General features: G+C 38.9%; 2 protein-coding genes across 2 annotated transcripts; both read right to left on the bottom strand.

Moving 5' to 3' along the window:
* Positions 1-2,345: 2,345 nt before the first annotated feature.
* On the bottom strand, positions 2,346-4,421 carry LOC128736937 (acrosin-like). Its single transcript, XM_053831450.1, has 3 exons — positions 4,282-4,421; positions 3,093-4,119; positions 2,346-3,038 (listed from the first exon to the last, which is right to left on the bottom strand). Exons 1-3 carry the CDS (start codon positions 4,379-4,381, stop codon positions 2,429-2,431), a joined length of 1,737 nt encoding a protein of 578 aa, XP_053687425.1. The 5' UTR covers positions 4,382-4,421; the 3' UTR covers positions 2,346-2,428.
* Positions 4,422-12,524: 8,103 nt separating this feature from the next.
* On the bottom strand, positions 12,525-14,505 carry LOC128737573 (serine protease 53). The gene is made up of 3 exons (XM_053832245.1): positions 14,407-14,505; positions 13,234-14,245; positions 12,525-13,177 (listed from the first exon to the last, which is right to left on the bottom strand). The coding sequence occupies exons 1-3, from the start codon at positions 14,501-14,503 to the stop codon at positions 12,568-12,570; spliced, it is 1,719 nt and encodes a 572-aa protein (XP_053688220.1). The 5' UTR covers positions 14,504-14,505; the 3' UTR covers positions 12,525-12,567.
* Between the last annotated feature and the right edge of the window lie 2,363 nt (positions 14,506-16,868).

Below are 16,868 nucleotides of genomic sequence, written 5' to 3' on the forward strand. Positions count from 1 at the left end.
TGCCGTAATCCTACGTTAAAAGTGACAGAAACCCCTCGTTCCGATGGGACGAAGATTCTTTGCGGCGCTTATACATATTGACCAAACTCGTGTTTTAGTCTTTGACCTTGAAATGCGGTCAGGCATTATTTTTTTTTAAACAATGGTTCTACAATTGATGGAGGGACGGTAGGGGAAGGTAACGAAAATTATTTGGGAAAGGAGGGGAAAAGTGGAACGAAGGGGGGTACCAGCGAGCCACACGCCCTGGCGGGTGCTGTGGGTTCAAATCCGGTAATAATCTCTGATTATAGCTTGGTTCGACCCATGCACCTTTCAGCATTGGACAAAAGGTAGGAGTCACAACAACTTGTTAAGCGTAGCTACCAATTACCTCCCCCCTCCTTTCCCCAATAAGCTTATACCTATACAAATTTGATATCTCTGCTTGGGAAGTACCTCAGAGTGCAAAACCACTCCTCTTCTTCAACCGATGTAATCCGTTCAGCATTAAACCTAGCCCAATGTGATGTCCTGAAGGTAAACAATTTTCTTAAAGTATTAAACCACCCCTTTCATTCAAACGCCTTTAACATTTTTTTGTATGCCAGAAGGGCTTTGGGTTAAAAGGCCACTGCGACAGTCTTAGTGATCGTCGTTTGTGGCAGGCCTTTAACATTTAAGATTGAAATTAGTCCAAATTGATGTCCTGAAGGTGAAACGTCATCGAAAAGTGAGCGGCCATCCTTTCCTTTTGCCAGATTGTAGCCATATAGGTACTGCAAGAATTTGTTCGAAACTGTTGTCTTGCCCTCGTGCATGTGACGTGACGCAGAATTCTCAAAGCGAGGAAAATCAGCGACTCTCTTATCCGAGAATAGTTTTGAACGTTTCATTTGCTGCTTTGCATCAGTTAGTTGCTGGTAATTTTTTACATAATTTCCATAGTCAGGCATTACATTTAGATTAATTTCTTTCGAAAATGATGGACAAGACAAGGCAGAAGAGACCCATACTGATGCTAATGTTTATTTGACAACTCAGTATAAGGCACTAAAGTTCAAAACATTTTGCAAATAACTTTATCTTACATATATAGTAGCTCTCAATCATGAAAATGAATAAAATGATCTAAAAAAATTATCGATTTGCAAATAATTAGATTTCTCAACCTGGCGCACGGTCAAGCCATTTTAACATAACAATTTTGTGATATCAACAAGATTCATATATATATGTAAATAGTGTTCGAAGAGTTAAAATTGATTTATTTAAAATTCATTTAAAAATAATCGAATTTTCTCAGCCGGTTATACTATACAAACAAACCCTATATGTGCTGCATGTAGCATGTATTCATGAAGAATCGTATTTTTACATGCATGGATACATGCTACTATCGCTCATAGTGTACACAACCCCGCTGATTTTTTGAAGTTAGTAAATTATGTGGCCTACAAGTCTTCTATACATTGCAAAATGGTCAAATTTAAGAGAAAAAGTTTTATAATTTCATCAATTTTTGAGATGGCATTTTTTGGAAAATCGATTTTAAGTTTTTAAGTTAAGATGTAATTCATTATTTAAACATATTTTTACTGCAAATCCCCAGTAGCACAGTTGTTATAGAGAACTTGAAGTGGCTGATTTGGCGCTAATTCAAGTCATATATCAGTTATTTCAACTAAATGTGGTGGAAGCGTGTTTCTTGAGATATATCTGAAAGAAATCGTCTAAATGTTACAAAGTTCGTCTAGTTTGCTTACTTTTAAGCGCATTTAAAATATTATTTTGCTGAAAAACTCTCAACCAACCCGGCTCCAACTGGTTGCGAAAGTAGTGCAACACTGAAAATGTTGCACAGTTGCAACGAAATAACTATACAGATTAATGCAAGCTTTCGAAAGCTTGCGAAACGCAACATCGAAAAATGTATCGTGAAGCTATGAGACAGCATAATGTATTACCGGTAGGTAACGATTCGCATGAATAATGCTTTCGAGCATAGGTCTACTTCCTTAACTCAGATAGAGAGGGCCAATCGAGAAGGTCGTCGATGTTTCGAAGGTGCATGCCTACATTAAAACTGCAGATTTCTTACTAAGAGAAAAAGTTCAGTTTAATGTAACGTAATGTAATGTAATAAATGTAACTAATGAATTGAAATAATAAATTCCGCTAGAAATATTGCCAACATTTAATGGGGAAACAGAAGTAGTAAAATATTCAATTTATTAAAGCTTTCAGCGCAAATATTCATCGTTTGATGTATTTTATTTCGACGTTGTGAATTGGCATTGTAAGAGGTGTAAAACTGTTGCTTTTGTATATATTTTTTTATTAAATTTGTAATTTTATGACAGAATCTTTGAATGTTGATTATTACGATTAATTAAACAAACTTCATTTTCATCATTTCAAACGAATGATGCCTCGCAGCAAATGAATACTACGCTACATCCTCACCAACGGTAGTCGCTATCCACTGGGTGTATGCGTTAATGTTGGTAAACACATCGGTAAAGTTTTGCTGACACTTGGGATATCCGATCGAAAATATCCCCTTCAGGAAGTAACGATACTTGCGATCGGCATCTTTGACATACTGAAGGGGTGCTCCACTCATAAAGTGGAAACAATCGTTGTCACTTTTATGATAATAGGTTCCACAGAGATGACTACCTTCGGGATTTAACTTAATTTTCATTTTCTCGTAGATGGATTTGCACTTTTCCGCTTCCTCCAGAACGGTAATGTCGCGTACTAGAACGTGCGATTGCAATCCAACTCGGCGCCAGCCAGATATGGTGTAAAGTTCGTTATAGTCTTCCAAGGCTGGTAGGCAAATTGGTTTTACATTGGGTCTGCTGGTATCGGCAGGATGTTTCAGTTTCAGCAAAGCAATATTGTTGTCGTATCGTGGCATGTTGTACTTGGGATGTTTGAATACCGCTTCGATATCGATAGACTGAATCGTGGTAGAAACCGATTGGCCATCGGAAGATTTCCCTTTATCCGGGGTGGTTTTGAGATTGTATTCTCCTAATCGTACTGCTTTTCTGAAATAGAAACACTTTTCAGTTTCGTTATCTAACTCGTAAATAATAACTTACAGCTTTAGTCTTCTCACTGATCCTTCGACGCAGTGCCCTGCTGTTATAACGAATCTTGGATGGATTAGAGCTCCGTTACATATCGTCTGAATGGTTGGAGTTCCCTGAACTTGGAACTCGAGCATCGCCGTCCAGGGATATTGCAAAAAGACAGGTTTATCCACTTCCCGAATCGTGCTATTGTGAACATCCAAGCCGCAGTTACCGAGGTTGAGTAAATTTCGTTTCTTTACATGCTCCTGGTGTTTAGCTAACCACTGCAAGTAATATGGAATATCGCTAAAAGTAACAAATTGCAGCGGATCGCAACGTCCTTTTGTTTCTGAACGGGCCCCTGCACTGACGAGACCGCGAATGTACCAGCTATTACCAATTTTAAAGTATATTCCACCACCACTGTCCCCATCGCAAACGTTTGTCATATTTTGATTGCCGGCACAAAAATTGCTTTTATCTTTGGAAAGTAGCCTACCGAAGTGCTCCGGTTTACTTTTCAAGCAGGTGTCATGATCCACTACCATGAGCGTAGCTTCCTGAAGGATGTCTTCTAATTTGTAGCCATCGCTTAAACCCCACCCGACGACCGTTCCGGAACCACTGAGCACCGAATTCAGATCCGATTTTTCCACCGGCCAAAGACAAATTGGTTGAATATAATCGGAATACGTTATGTCCTCCTCGGTCCTTAGCAAAGCGATGTCATTCTGAAAATTGTTTCTATTAAACGCATCGTGACGGATGACTTCTACCACTTCATAGTTCATAGAATGCTCAGAGGGATAGGTTCGGTTGTGAAGACCAAGCTTTACAAGAAAGTTATTTGCATCCAATGCTGATTGAAACGAAAAGGTGCAGTGCGCTGCCGTCAGTACAAAGTTTTCACTGATGATCGTTCCACCGCATATGTATTCTTCACCATTTTGAAGTTTCTTAAAAATAGCTGCATGCCAGGGCCAATCCGCTTCCAAAGCCGCGTTACCGCTGAAAATGTAACCCTGAAAACTGATCTGTCTTTGTCCGCAAGGTACTGAAATTGTAAGAATCGCAAGATTTTGAATTAGTATTGAAACATTGTAAATACAAAGAACTGAAATTTTAAGCTCTAAATTCAATTTATAATGATTCAAAACATCACAAATGATACTTAGATTGTGCGACTGACACATTCAAAACCATATTGATACACTACCTTTCACTGCTGAGCCGTAATCTCCTATCAGTAGTATCAAGAACAACAACAACAACAAACTTCGTACGGGGGTTACCCACATCTTAAATCTGGGATTCATTGTCCTTTTCCTCGTGCTAACTTGTTCTGCAATATGCGCAACGTGAACGAACCGTCCGAGTGCAAACCGTGGCTCTGACTGAAGAAACTGGTCCGCGAAATGAACATCATCACTCGCTACTTGCAATTACTGAAGATTATCACTAGTAGCGATGAGAGTGGATGAGAGCATGAGATCAACGCGCGTTACTGAATGACGGATAAGTCTCAATTGTTATACAGGTTCTAGTCTAGATACTTGAAGGAATTAATTGTGCGAGAGACTTTAGCAAATCATTGTTCGGTGGCACGGAGAGTTACGAAAAACAGAAATTTAAAATTTGCACAAAATAACATTTCTTCAGTTTCAAATCATATTAACAATTTTCACGGAGATTGTGTTACAAAGATGATGTACAACTTATATATTCAATGATTTGTTAATGGTTAAAATTTATTCAACCACTGCAGTGCAGTAGGTTCAGATGGTGGTTTAATGACAATTTTCTTCGTGGTGCATCCTGCTAATGCCAAATAAAATATGTATAGTTAAACGTCTGTAGGCAAGCCTATCGATGCTGCAAGCAGCATATTTCTTCGAGGAAGCGGATGCATAAGGTAATCCCGTCAGATTGGCCTAGGGTGGCAGCTATATCAGCGAAATATAGCTAGGTAAGGTAACCTGCAGAAAGAAACTTCCACATACCGATCACGATCAACGATAGTCGTATTCATCATCATCATCATCATCATCATCATCATCATCATCATCATCATCATCATCATCATCATCATCATCATCAACGTCATCATCAACGTCATCATCATCATCATTATCATCATCATCATCATCATCATCATCATCATCATCATCATCATCATCATCATCATCATCATCATCATCATCATCATCATCATCATCATCATCATCATCATCATCATCATCATCATCATCATCATCATCATCATCATCATCATCATCATCATCATCATCATCATCATCATCATCATCATCATCATCATCATCATCATCATCATCATCATCATCATCATCATCATCATCATCATCATCATCATCATCATCATCATCATCATCATCATCATCATCATCATCATCATCATCATCATCATCATCATCATCATCATCATCATCATCATCATCATCATCATCATCATCATCATCATCATCATCATCATCATCATCATCATCATCATCATCATCATCATCATCATCATCATCATCATCATCATCATCATCATCATCATCATCATCATCATCATCATCATCATCATCATCATCATCATCATCATCATCATCATCATCATCATCATCATCATCATCATCATCATCATCATCATCATCATCATCATCATCATCATCATCATCATCATCATCATCATCATCATCATCATCATCATCATCATCATCATCATCATCATCATCATCATCATCATCATCATCATCATCATCATCATCATCATCATCATCATCATCATCATCATCATCATCATCATCATCATCATCATCATCATCATCATCATCATCATCATCATCATCATCATCATCATCATCATCATCATCATCATCATCATCATCATCATCATCATCATCATCATCATCATCATCATCATCATCATCATCATCATCATCATCATCATCATCATCATCATCATCATCATCATCATCATCATCATCATCATCATACGTCATACGTCATCATCATCATCATCATCATCATCATCATCATCATCATCATCATCATCATCATCATCATCATCATCATCATCATCATCATCATCATCATCATCATCATCATCATCATCATCATCATCATCATCATCATCATCATCATCATCATCATCATCATCATCATCATCATCATCATCATCATCATCATCATCATCATCATCATCATCATCATCATCATCATCATCATCATCATCATCATCATCATCATCATCATCATCATCATCATCATCATCATCATCATCATCATCATCATCATCATCATCATCATCATCATCATCATCATCATCATCATCATCATCATCATCATCATCATCATCATCATCATCATCATCATCATCATCATCATCATCATCATCATCATCATCATCATCATCATACGTTGTACTCCCGACATTTCTGGAGGATTTGTCCGAGTGTGAAAATTTGATCCGTTTTGTCTTAAGACCCATCTTAAGATAGCGTAATGAACAAAATTTCGCGAATTAGCTCGGTAGTGAGCTGTTGCACTTCGAATTCTTGGACACCGTGTACTCGCCGACAGATCTCGCTTTACCTAGTTTAACACCAAGTGGGTCAGGAGAAATCTGCCATAATGAGCGTCGTGGGAAGTTAATAGAAAGCACGACTTCCGCTGTAAATACGCCTCTGAATCTCCAAGGTTTGCTTTGTTTTCTGACTTCTCTGTTTTCTGATTTCTCAGTGTTCGGTTGCCCTGCAACCACGACCAACGAAGGACTTACTGTAAGCGCAGTGAGTGTCCAGCTGCATAATCGACACCAACGCGCGAGCTAATCGCATAACAATTGCATGCATGGTCTTGCAAGATTATAAAAACCCATGTCACCAACGGATAAGGAAGTCGGCATGTAAGCCAGGGATGATTCCTCCTCAGAATAAAAAAAGAGAAGAGAAAAAATCGCACTTTGCTCAGTCGCGAATTATTGTGTTCTGTTTTGTTTTAGCTTTTCTCTTTGTTACTAACTGCGATTGCTCAGCAGTCTGCACATCATTGATGTTCTAGCTTCTACTCTTTGAGGGGTGAACTGAGCAATAAATAATTAATAGCAATAGAAGAGATTTCGTTGGCTGCTCACACTTACGGGAAATCGCGTGCCGAAAGCCGAACTGTCAACGTGTGGGTGATGACAAAAGCAAAAATACTTCCCTCTCTTTTTTTCTCACGCAAAAACCTGAACAATATCGGCAACATCGTCAACGCGAATGGGACACAAAAAAACTGTTTAGATTTCTCGCAGTGGCAACAGAGCAAAAAATGTTGCATATGACGATGGTGGATGATAGATATGGCAACATTGGAATTTAGAAACTACAAAAAGCTTGTTTATATTTCTCTTTATTTCTGGCCTGTTTCGCTTTGCGTGGATGGATTTCTCATTTGTGGCAGCAGTTCTGCTCATTGTATTGAACAAAAAAAGATGCATAATGAGTGAGGAAATGGCAAGCCTGATGGAAGCGTTTAACGATCCTTAGTATATGTATGTAAATTATTTTGTGCATATTAGGCTGTATTAGCCGCCTACTTAGCTTCGAGGTACGGTGCTGGTCTAACAAGCCAGTCGTCGCATGTTCGAATCTCAGCTAGACGGTGCTTGCTTGATAGAGTCAGTAGGATCGTTACACTGGCTGCGTAATTTTCCTGTACTCTAAACAGCCGACTGCGAAGTCTGTCGATGAAGAAGGGTAATGTCTAATGACGGTTTAAGCCCACGACTTTGCTTTTAGGCTGTAATTTATGTAAGAAATTAAATGCAATTAATAAGCTCAAACGTTCGTGTTGCTTCGCTACAACTCCGAAATGGATAACCCGGTGCATAGTGCACAAAATATTGAAGTGTGACAGGAATACTACGCAGGCCCTGATTGCCTGCAGCTACCAAGCCATAAAACAATCATCAAATGATCCTCTCTATCAAAGGTGGAAGGATAATTCGCTTCGGTCATCATACAGTCCTCATTCGCCCTCCGCTTAGCTATCGAACAGTCAGCTTTCTCTGTTCTCCGACTTCCCTGTTTTTTCTGTTTTCTGACTTCCCTGTGTTCTGACTTTTATCTGTTTTCTGACTAGCTTGCTCTCTCTGCTTTCTATGTTTTAAGACTTTTCTCTGTTTTTTGATTTTCCTGTTTTCTCTGTTCGATGACTTCCCTGTTTTTTAATATCTCAGTTTTCTGACTTCCCAGTTTTCTCTGTTTTCACAGATTTCTGACTTCCCTGTTTTCTTTGTGTTCTGATTTCTCATATTTCTCTGCTTTCTGACTTCCCTGTGTTCTCTATTATCTCACTGCCCTGTTTTCTTTGTTTTCTGATTTATCAGTTTTCTCGGTTTTCTTATTTTCCTATATTCTCTGTTTTCTGACTCTCATCTGTTTTCTGACTTCCCTGTTTTTTCTGTTTTCTGATTTTCCTGTTTTCTCTGTTTTCTGACTTTTATCTGTTTCTGACTTCTCACCCAGCAAACATTTTCGTACGTATATCAAAGTAACAAATATGATATACGTACCGATATATATCTAGAAAAATCGCATTCGATGCACGAAACCAGCAAATGCGTACTGTTTTGGAGGCGATATACGTACTGCAAATTATATGAAAACAATTTACATTAATAAGTATTTGTATACGATGAAATGCAACTCGATGAAATACGATGACTCAGCATGATTAGTTCCATGATGCTATACAATTCTGTGACGAAAATCGTATGTGAATCAGTTACTATCATTTTGTACAAATAAATGTAAACTAGGGTGCGCTTTATTAGGCTTTATGTACGATTTCGAGTTTGTTTAGCGATATTTAAGATGATTTTCACACATTATTATACGATTTGTGGTTTGCTGGACAGTTTTCTCTGTTTTCACAGCTTTCTGACTTCCCTGTTTTCTCGGTTTGCTAACTTCCCTATTTTTTCTGTTTTCTGACTTCCCTGTTCTCTGACTTCCTTGCTTTCTCTGTTTTCTGACTTCCCTGTTTTCTGATTTCTCAGTTTTCTCTGTTTTCTGGCTTCCCGGTTTTCTCTGTTTTCTACCTCCCCTTTTTTTTGTTTTCTGATTTCTCAAGTTTCTCTGTTTTCTCTGTTTGCTGTATTCTGCACTGCATTTCTGTGCTTTGTCGTTATTGAATAAGCGATAAGCTTATATTTTTTATGCGTACTTATGTGTATGAGGGTTTTACCCTTGCTTCGATGCATGTCCTACTATACCAAACCTGTTTCGCCTCGTTATAGTTAGAACTGGTGAGTCCTCATGAGGTTCAAAACCATTACCTCAATAGGTCCTCATACTAGTTACTAACCATAAGAAGCGTCTTCGGGATAATGTAGAACTCAGCATGAAGGAAGGGTGGTGATGAGGGGCCTGAGAATAAACCCATGCCAAAGTCGCTTTGACATCGAATGGCCTGATTCTACTAAGATTCGAACCCACGACCATTTGCGTGTCAAAGCAGACTCGGTAACTTTGCGGCTACAGAGACCCCCTTAATATGTTAATCTTGAAACCATTCCAAATGGCGATTTGGAGTTTCCCGGCACATTCGAGCACAGTTCCACTGCGTTTGGTCCAAATTTAGGTATACCTGGGTCATAATGGGTTAATGTTGCAAACTCTTGAAAGCTCTTGTGTAATACGAATATGGAAAACTGTATGCTGTTTAACTACGAAACAGCATATTTTAGCAATAACAACGGTTTGCATGAATAAAGCTTTCTAAGTATGATGCTAGTTCCGTAGCTCACACAGAGAGGGCCAGTTAGGGCGGTCGCTGGTGTTTCGAAGGTGCATTATTGCTTTCGAATATTGACGTTAAATAGCAGATCTGGTGCAAGGTAATGGCTTAGATTATTAAAGGAACTAGATATACTAGTCTTTGATTTCTCTTATACACGGATAAAAAGTATATCACCAGTACTATCTACTTGCGGCAGGGTTTACTAGACTATCATTGTTTTTGTATCGCCTACTTATTTCACACAAGCGTTAGCGACAGATGGTCGGTGTTAAGTCAGACCGAATCAATAGGACACCGCCTTTACTTTAAAGTAACACATCGGTTGTATTCAACAGGGAAACATTGATAGTTTCAAGCATACCCTCACGCATGGCGCATGATGAGACACTACCGCTAACTTCTGTTCTTTATTATCAGAAACTAGAGGCGGTATCCTATTGGTTCAGTCTGACTTAACACCGACCATCTGTCGCTAACACTTGTGTGAAATGAGTAGGCGACACAAAAACAAAGCTTTGTAAAGCATATTGTAGATATTGGAAATAGCCCAATTTTGCGCGACAATAAATTTACTCAGCGCACCAACATTATTCTCTCATGCATCTCAGTTTCTTTTGTGTTTATCGCTTATCGCAATATAACGTTTGACATCTGAACCAATAAATAGTTGGTAAACATTGTTTTTATTTATTGCGTTCATGTTGGGAAATTTAATTTTTTTCGAAATGAAATGTCGCAAACATATTCAGCTCCCGGCTCTCGTGCGGTATCAAATTACTTTTCCAGGCTCACGGACGAGTGGTAGTAAGATGCTATGGAGAGGTATCGGAATAGTTTGTTTTTTTTTTTATCAAAATTGGGCAGAAATCATAAAAATTAAGTATAACAGAGTAACTGTACCACAAATAAAATGTGATTAGTGATTATTTTTCAGGTAGGTAAAAATAGATAAGTGAGAAATCATAAAAATTAAGTATAACAGAGTAACTGTACCACAAATAAAATGTGATTAGTGATTATTTTTCAGGTAGGTAAAAATAGATCAGTGAGAAATTTTGATTTTACTACCATTAGAAAAGTGCCATCTCTTGAAAAACAATGGTTCGTGTGGTGTCCTATTGACAAAAATCTGATTTCAAGAAAAACGAAGTCAATAGGAAAACTTTAGTTCAATAAACAACGGGTGGGTACTAAAATTTTGGAATTGTTTCGAGGCCCATTTTTATCATGCTTGCCAAGTTTTGTTTAAAATGGCGTCAAAACAAGAAGCATTCCGCGAGCACCTTGTACACGTCTACGAATTGCACAAAGATCTCGGCAAAAAGTATACGGTACAACATTTTAAAAGCGAAAACGTTGCGGTTTCGACTATTTACCATATCCTTAGATCCACAAGAACTACTCGCAAGCAAGGTAGTGGAAGACCAGGCAAAATTATGGACGCAGAAAGACTTTGTTCTCTTTCTCGTGCCTTCAAAAATAAAGATTCCGTAAGCCAGCGAGATGCCGCAAAAAAGTTTAACTGTCACCACGAGTACATCTGCAAAACATTAAAAACAGTTGGAACACAGTGCCGAAAGAAAATAAAAGCACCGGAATACACTGAGGGACAGATTTCGACGCTGAAGTCCCAATTCCGCTGGTTGATAAAAAATTATTCCGGAAAATGCTTTATTTTCGACGACGAATATTACTTCCCTCTTTCGAACACGCTCATTTCCGGAAATTATCGATACCATTTCATGGACAGTTCTACTACATCTACAAACATAAAATACAAGTTTAAACATAAGTTTGAACAGAAAGTAATGCGGACATTGCCATTTCCGAGAGAGGCATTTCTAAGCTATGGTTCAAGCCCATTGGTTTGGCTATCAATCTAGATGTGTATCTCAGAGTGTATCAGAGCGAATGTTTGAAGAAAATTTTGATCCCGTTTCTACAACAATATCATGCAGATGGACAATACGTGTTTTACGCCAAAAAAACACTATCGTTCTTGAATAGTGAATACCCATTCGATCCCATTTGTACCCAAAAACAACAGCCCGACAAGTTTGCCTCAGTGTCGGCTAATCGAGTATTGCTTCGGGATTTTGAGCTCCTTGGTGTACAAAACAAACTGAAGAGCCACGAATTGCTAACAGTGGACTGGTAGAATCAAGAGATGCATTCGCAGAGTTGACATGCTAGCCGTACAACGCTCCTGTTCCGACATTAAACGGAAGCTTTGCCGAACAGCCGATTACGGATCGCTTTCAAATGTTCATTAATTTTTTTTCAACAATGGGCAATGTATATTTAATTTCAGTGAATCCGATCTTCTTCAAATAGCTTTGTCTTTTTTTGATAGCCTGAAAAATAAATTTCAAAATTTCAGTTGCTTCCCGTTAATCAATCGGTCTAGAAGACCAACTCTGTTGGAAATCTTACAAGTCAACAGAAATATGTGCAAATTTTGTATAGGTTTTACTACAGACACCAAATTTATGAAATTACTTTAGAAACTCTATTACGAGGTCTCAGATTGTCATTCTGGGATGGTTCACTTTTGTTCATACATTATTAGAAGTATTACTTTGGTTCACAAATGTTGTTATTTAACTATCAATTTCAGGACAGAGTCCTTATATTTCGATTGTTGTTACTATACCTAATTACGTAAATTTTAATTTCGTCAATTCTAACGAATGATTCCTAGCAGCTGCCACTACGCCGTGTTCTCACCAACGGTAGTCGCTATCCACTGGTTGTAGGAGATGATGTTGGTAAACACATCGGTAAAATTCTGCTGACATTTGGGATATCCAACGGAAAATAGTCCCATTAGGAAGTAACGATACTTGCGATCGGCATTTTTGACATACTGAAGAGGTGCTCCACTCATAAAGTGAAAACAATCCTTGGAACTTTGGCGGTAAAAGGTTCCACAGAGATGACTATCATTGGGATTCAACTTAATTTTCATTTCCTCGTAGATGGATTTGCACTTGTCCGCTTTCTCCAGCACGACATTGTCGCGCACTAGAATATGTGAGTTTAACCCAACTCGGCGCCAGCCAGATATGGTGTGAAGTTTACTATAATCTTTCAACGTTGGTAGACAAATTGGTTTCACATTAGGTCTGCTGGTGTCTGCCGGATGTTTCAGTTTCAGTAACGCAATATTGTTGTCATACCGTGGCATATTGAACTTGGGATGTCTGAATACCGATTCGATGTCGATAGACTGAATCGTGGTAGAGACTGATTCACCATTAGATGACATTCCGTCGTCCGGGTTGGTTTTGAGATTATATTCTCCTAATCGTACTGCTTTTCTGGAACAGAAACATATTTTAATTCATAATCATGTAGCTTATTAACAACAACTTACAACACTTTTTTGGCTGATCCTTCGGCACAATGCCCGGCTGTTATAACGAACCTTGGATGAATTAGAGCTCCGTTACATATCGCCTGAATGATTGGAGTTCCCTGAGCTTGGAACTCGAGCATAGCTGTCCACGGATATTGCAAAAAGACAGGTTTATCCACTTCCTGAACAGTTTTATCATGAATATCCAAGCCACAGTCACCGAGGTTGAGTAAATTTCGTTTATTTACATGCTCTTGGTGCTTAACTATCCACTGCAAGTAATATGGAATATCGCTAAAAACAACATATTGTAGTGGATTACAGAGTTCCTTCTGTCCGGCACTGACAAGACCCCGAATATACCAGACATTATTAATGTGAAAGTACATTCCTCCACCGCTGTCTCCATGGCAAACGTTTGTCATATTTTGATTGCCAGCGCAAAAATTGCTTTTATAGTTCGAAAGCACCTTACCGAAGTGCTTTGGTTTACTTTTCAAGCAGGTGTCATGATCCACTACCATGAGCGTAGCTTCCTGAAGGATGTCTTCTAATTTGTAGCCATCGCTTAAACCCCATCCAACGACCGTTCCGGAACCACCCAGCACCGAATTCAGATCCGATTTTTCCACCGGCCAAAGACAAATTGGTTGAATATAATCGGAATACGTTATGTCCTCCTCGGTCCTCAGCAACGCGATATCATTATTCAAATTGTTCAAATTAAACGCATCGTGGCGGATGACTTCTACCACTTCATAGGCCGTAGAATGCTCAAACGGATAACTTCGGTTGTGAAGACCTAGTTTTACAAGAAAATTATCTGCTGGCAATTCTAATCGATGTGGAAAGGTGCAGTGTGCTGCCGTCAGTACAAAGTTTTCGCTGATGATCGTTCCACCGCATAAGTATTTTTCACCGTTTTGAAGTTTCTGGTAAATAGCCGCATGCCAGGGCCAATCTCCTTCAGATGCCTCATTACCACCTAAGATGTACCCTTGAAAAGTGATCTGCCGTTGTCCACAAGGAGCTGAAATCATAAAAATCATCGAAACAACGTTAGTTCAGAAAATGAAATGTTTGGGGTGTTAGGTCTAAATGCAAGATATAACGTTTTGAAGCACCACAAATGATATTTCGATACATAAGTCGCTGATTGAACTAAGAAACTTAACATAGATGCATCACCACCTTTCACTGCTGAGCCGTAATCTCCGATCAGTAGTATCAACATCAGTAGCAACAAACTTGGCATGGGGATTACCCAGGTCTTAAATGTTGCATTCATTGTCCTTTTCCTCGCGGTAACTTGTTGCCGACGCAGTACGCACAAAGTGAGCAAACTGTTCGAATGTAAATCGTAGCCCCGACTGACGAAAGTGCTTCGCCAGATGAACAACATAACTCACTGGGTACTCGCAATTACCACTAGATTATCACTGGTTTTAATGAGACTGGACGAGAGCATGAGATTAACGCGTTACGACTTAGTCTCATTCGGTCGGTGTGAAGCCAGACCGGACCATGTCGCAAATTTGAGAAAAATTATGATAGTGATAACAGCAAATGATCAGGAATTCCATAAGCTTCATTTTATTGCTGCTCACGTTTCTGTAAAGTCCAGGAAATAGAAAAAGTCCAAGTTTTTTGTTGAATTTTGCGTTAACTGTAGTCTCTTATTGGAATATTGGAATTTTATTAGAATTTATTAACACAAATTTATTAGTACATTTTAACAGTAAAACAAGAATTGTTCGCTCTGAAAATTTTAAGACTTCAATATAAGTTACGAAAATAATACTTTTTCAGAATACAGTGTGATTTCGATTTTGGCACGGACCGACCGACCATCAATCAATTTTTGCATACATGTTCAAAGTGACGTACATGAAAAAAAGTTTGTAGTTGTAAAATGTTTCAAAAGGTAATATTTTGATTGGCGTAGAACTGCGTCTTACTGCAGGATGTCAAAAACTTGCCTGTATTGGCATGAGAGCTCTTGTCAGGCTTTTTGAATGTAAAATGGTTGCAATCGTAGAACACTAATTGATTGCCTAAAAATAAAAAATAAGAAAACTTATCCAATTTAATTCTACTATGTGTATTTTATTCACGACAGATACGTATTTCGCCTACGACTTGCAGGCTTTCTCAGTGTCTGTTTTCGAACTCGAAACATTTTCGAACTCGAAAACAGACACTGAGGAAGCCTGCAAGTCGTAGGCGAAATACGTATCTGTCGTGAATAAAATACACATAGTAGAATTAAATTGGATAAGTTTTCTTATTTTTTATTTTTAGGTTTCGTATTCTACTAAGACGCTCCAAAAACTTCAGTCGACTAATTGATTGTCTCGATTTTGACACGGTTTCGATTTTGGCAACATAGGCGACACGCATTTTTTTCCATATACGAAATCCGACTGTAACAGACGTTGACATCAAGGACGTGCGCTATGACAAGCTTGTACGGACCTATGGAATTGCTTGAAACACGATGTGAAAGTCGTTAATGAAAATGCAAATTCACAAGTTGGGTAGGAATTGGATTGAGCAAAGCGCAGAACCTCATTAGTAATCTCGCGGTTAAAGAAATAGCCATCTGCACTGTAACACGTCGATGATCTAGTGTACAATTAACGGGGTTAACGTGACGATCTTATTGACCCTAACAGTCTCACCTAGCCGAGTCTCGAACGTACGACGACGACTAGCTTACTAGACTCATGATATTCCACTTGTTTAGCTGAAAAGCTAATTGACTAATCTCAAGTTTTTAGTCTTGACCTTGAAATGAGGTCATACATATATATTAATATTTTTTGAAACGATGGTTCTGCAATTGATGAAGGGACGGTAGGGGAAAGAAATGAAAATTTTTTGGTGAAGGAGGGGAAGAGCGGAAAGGAAGGGGGGGGGGGGTATTGGTAGCTATGCTTGACAAGTAGTCATTTTGACTCCTACCTTTTGTCCAATGCTGGAAGGTGCATGAGTCGAACCAAGCTGTAATCTGAGATTATAACCGGATTCGAACCCATAACACCCGTCAGGGCATGTGGTTCGCTGGTACTTGTACCTTTGAACCATGAAGGCGCTGGACAAAAAGAGACCGCAAAATCCACTTCTCAAGAATAGCGACGCGTTTGGTTGGGACCCAACCGACTAAACTAAACTACGAAAATGCTCGAGGAGGACCTACGAGTGCTCGGAGTTTTCGAAAGACGAGTGCTACGAACGATCTTCGGTGGCGTACAGGAGAACCATGAACTCGCACAGCTCCATGGCGAACTCAGTATCCAAAAGGTGGCTCAAGCTGGACGGATACGATGGGCAGGGCAGGTTGCAAGTATGCCGGACAACTACGCTGCAAAAATGGTGTTTGCCTCAAATCCGGTAGGAACAAAACGACATGGAGTGTAGCAAGCAAGATGGTTAAACCAGGTGGAGTGAGATCTGGCGGAGAGTACTCGGTGTCCGAGTACAGTTCCCCCACAATTATGGGCCATTTAAGCAGAAGTATGAATTTAAAACAATCATTTCTAGCGCATACTATTGTTTAATAGCAGTTTATAAATGTTTTTAGTTACAGAAATATGTAATTTTTCAGTTCATTCAGTTATTAAACCCATTTAGTGCAAGTTTTCCACGGAAAT

This window comes from Sabethes cyaneus, chromosome 2 (assembly GCF_943734655.1).
Source record: "Sabethes cyaneus chromosome 2, idSabCyanKW18_F2, whole genome shotgun sequence".
Lineage (NCBI taxonomy): Eukaryota > Metazoa > Arthropoda > Insecta > Diptera > Culicidae > Sabethes > Sabethes cyaneus.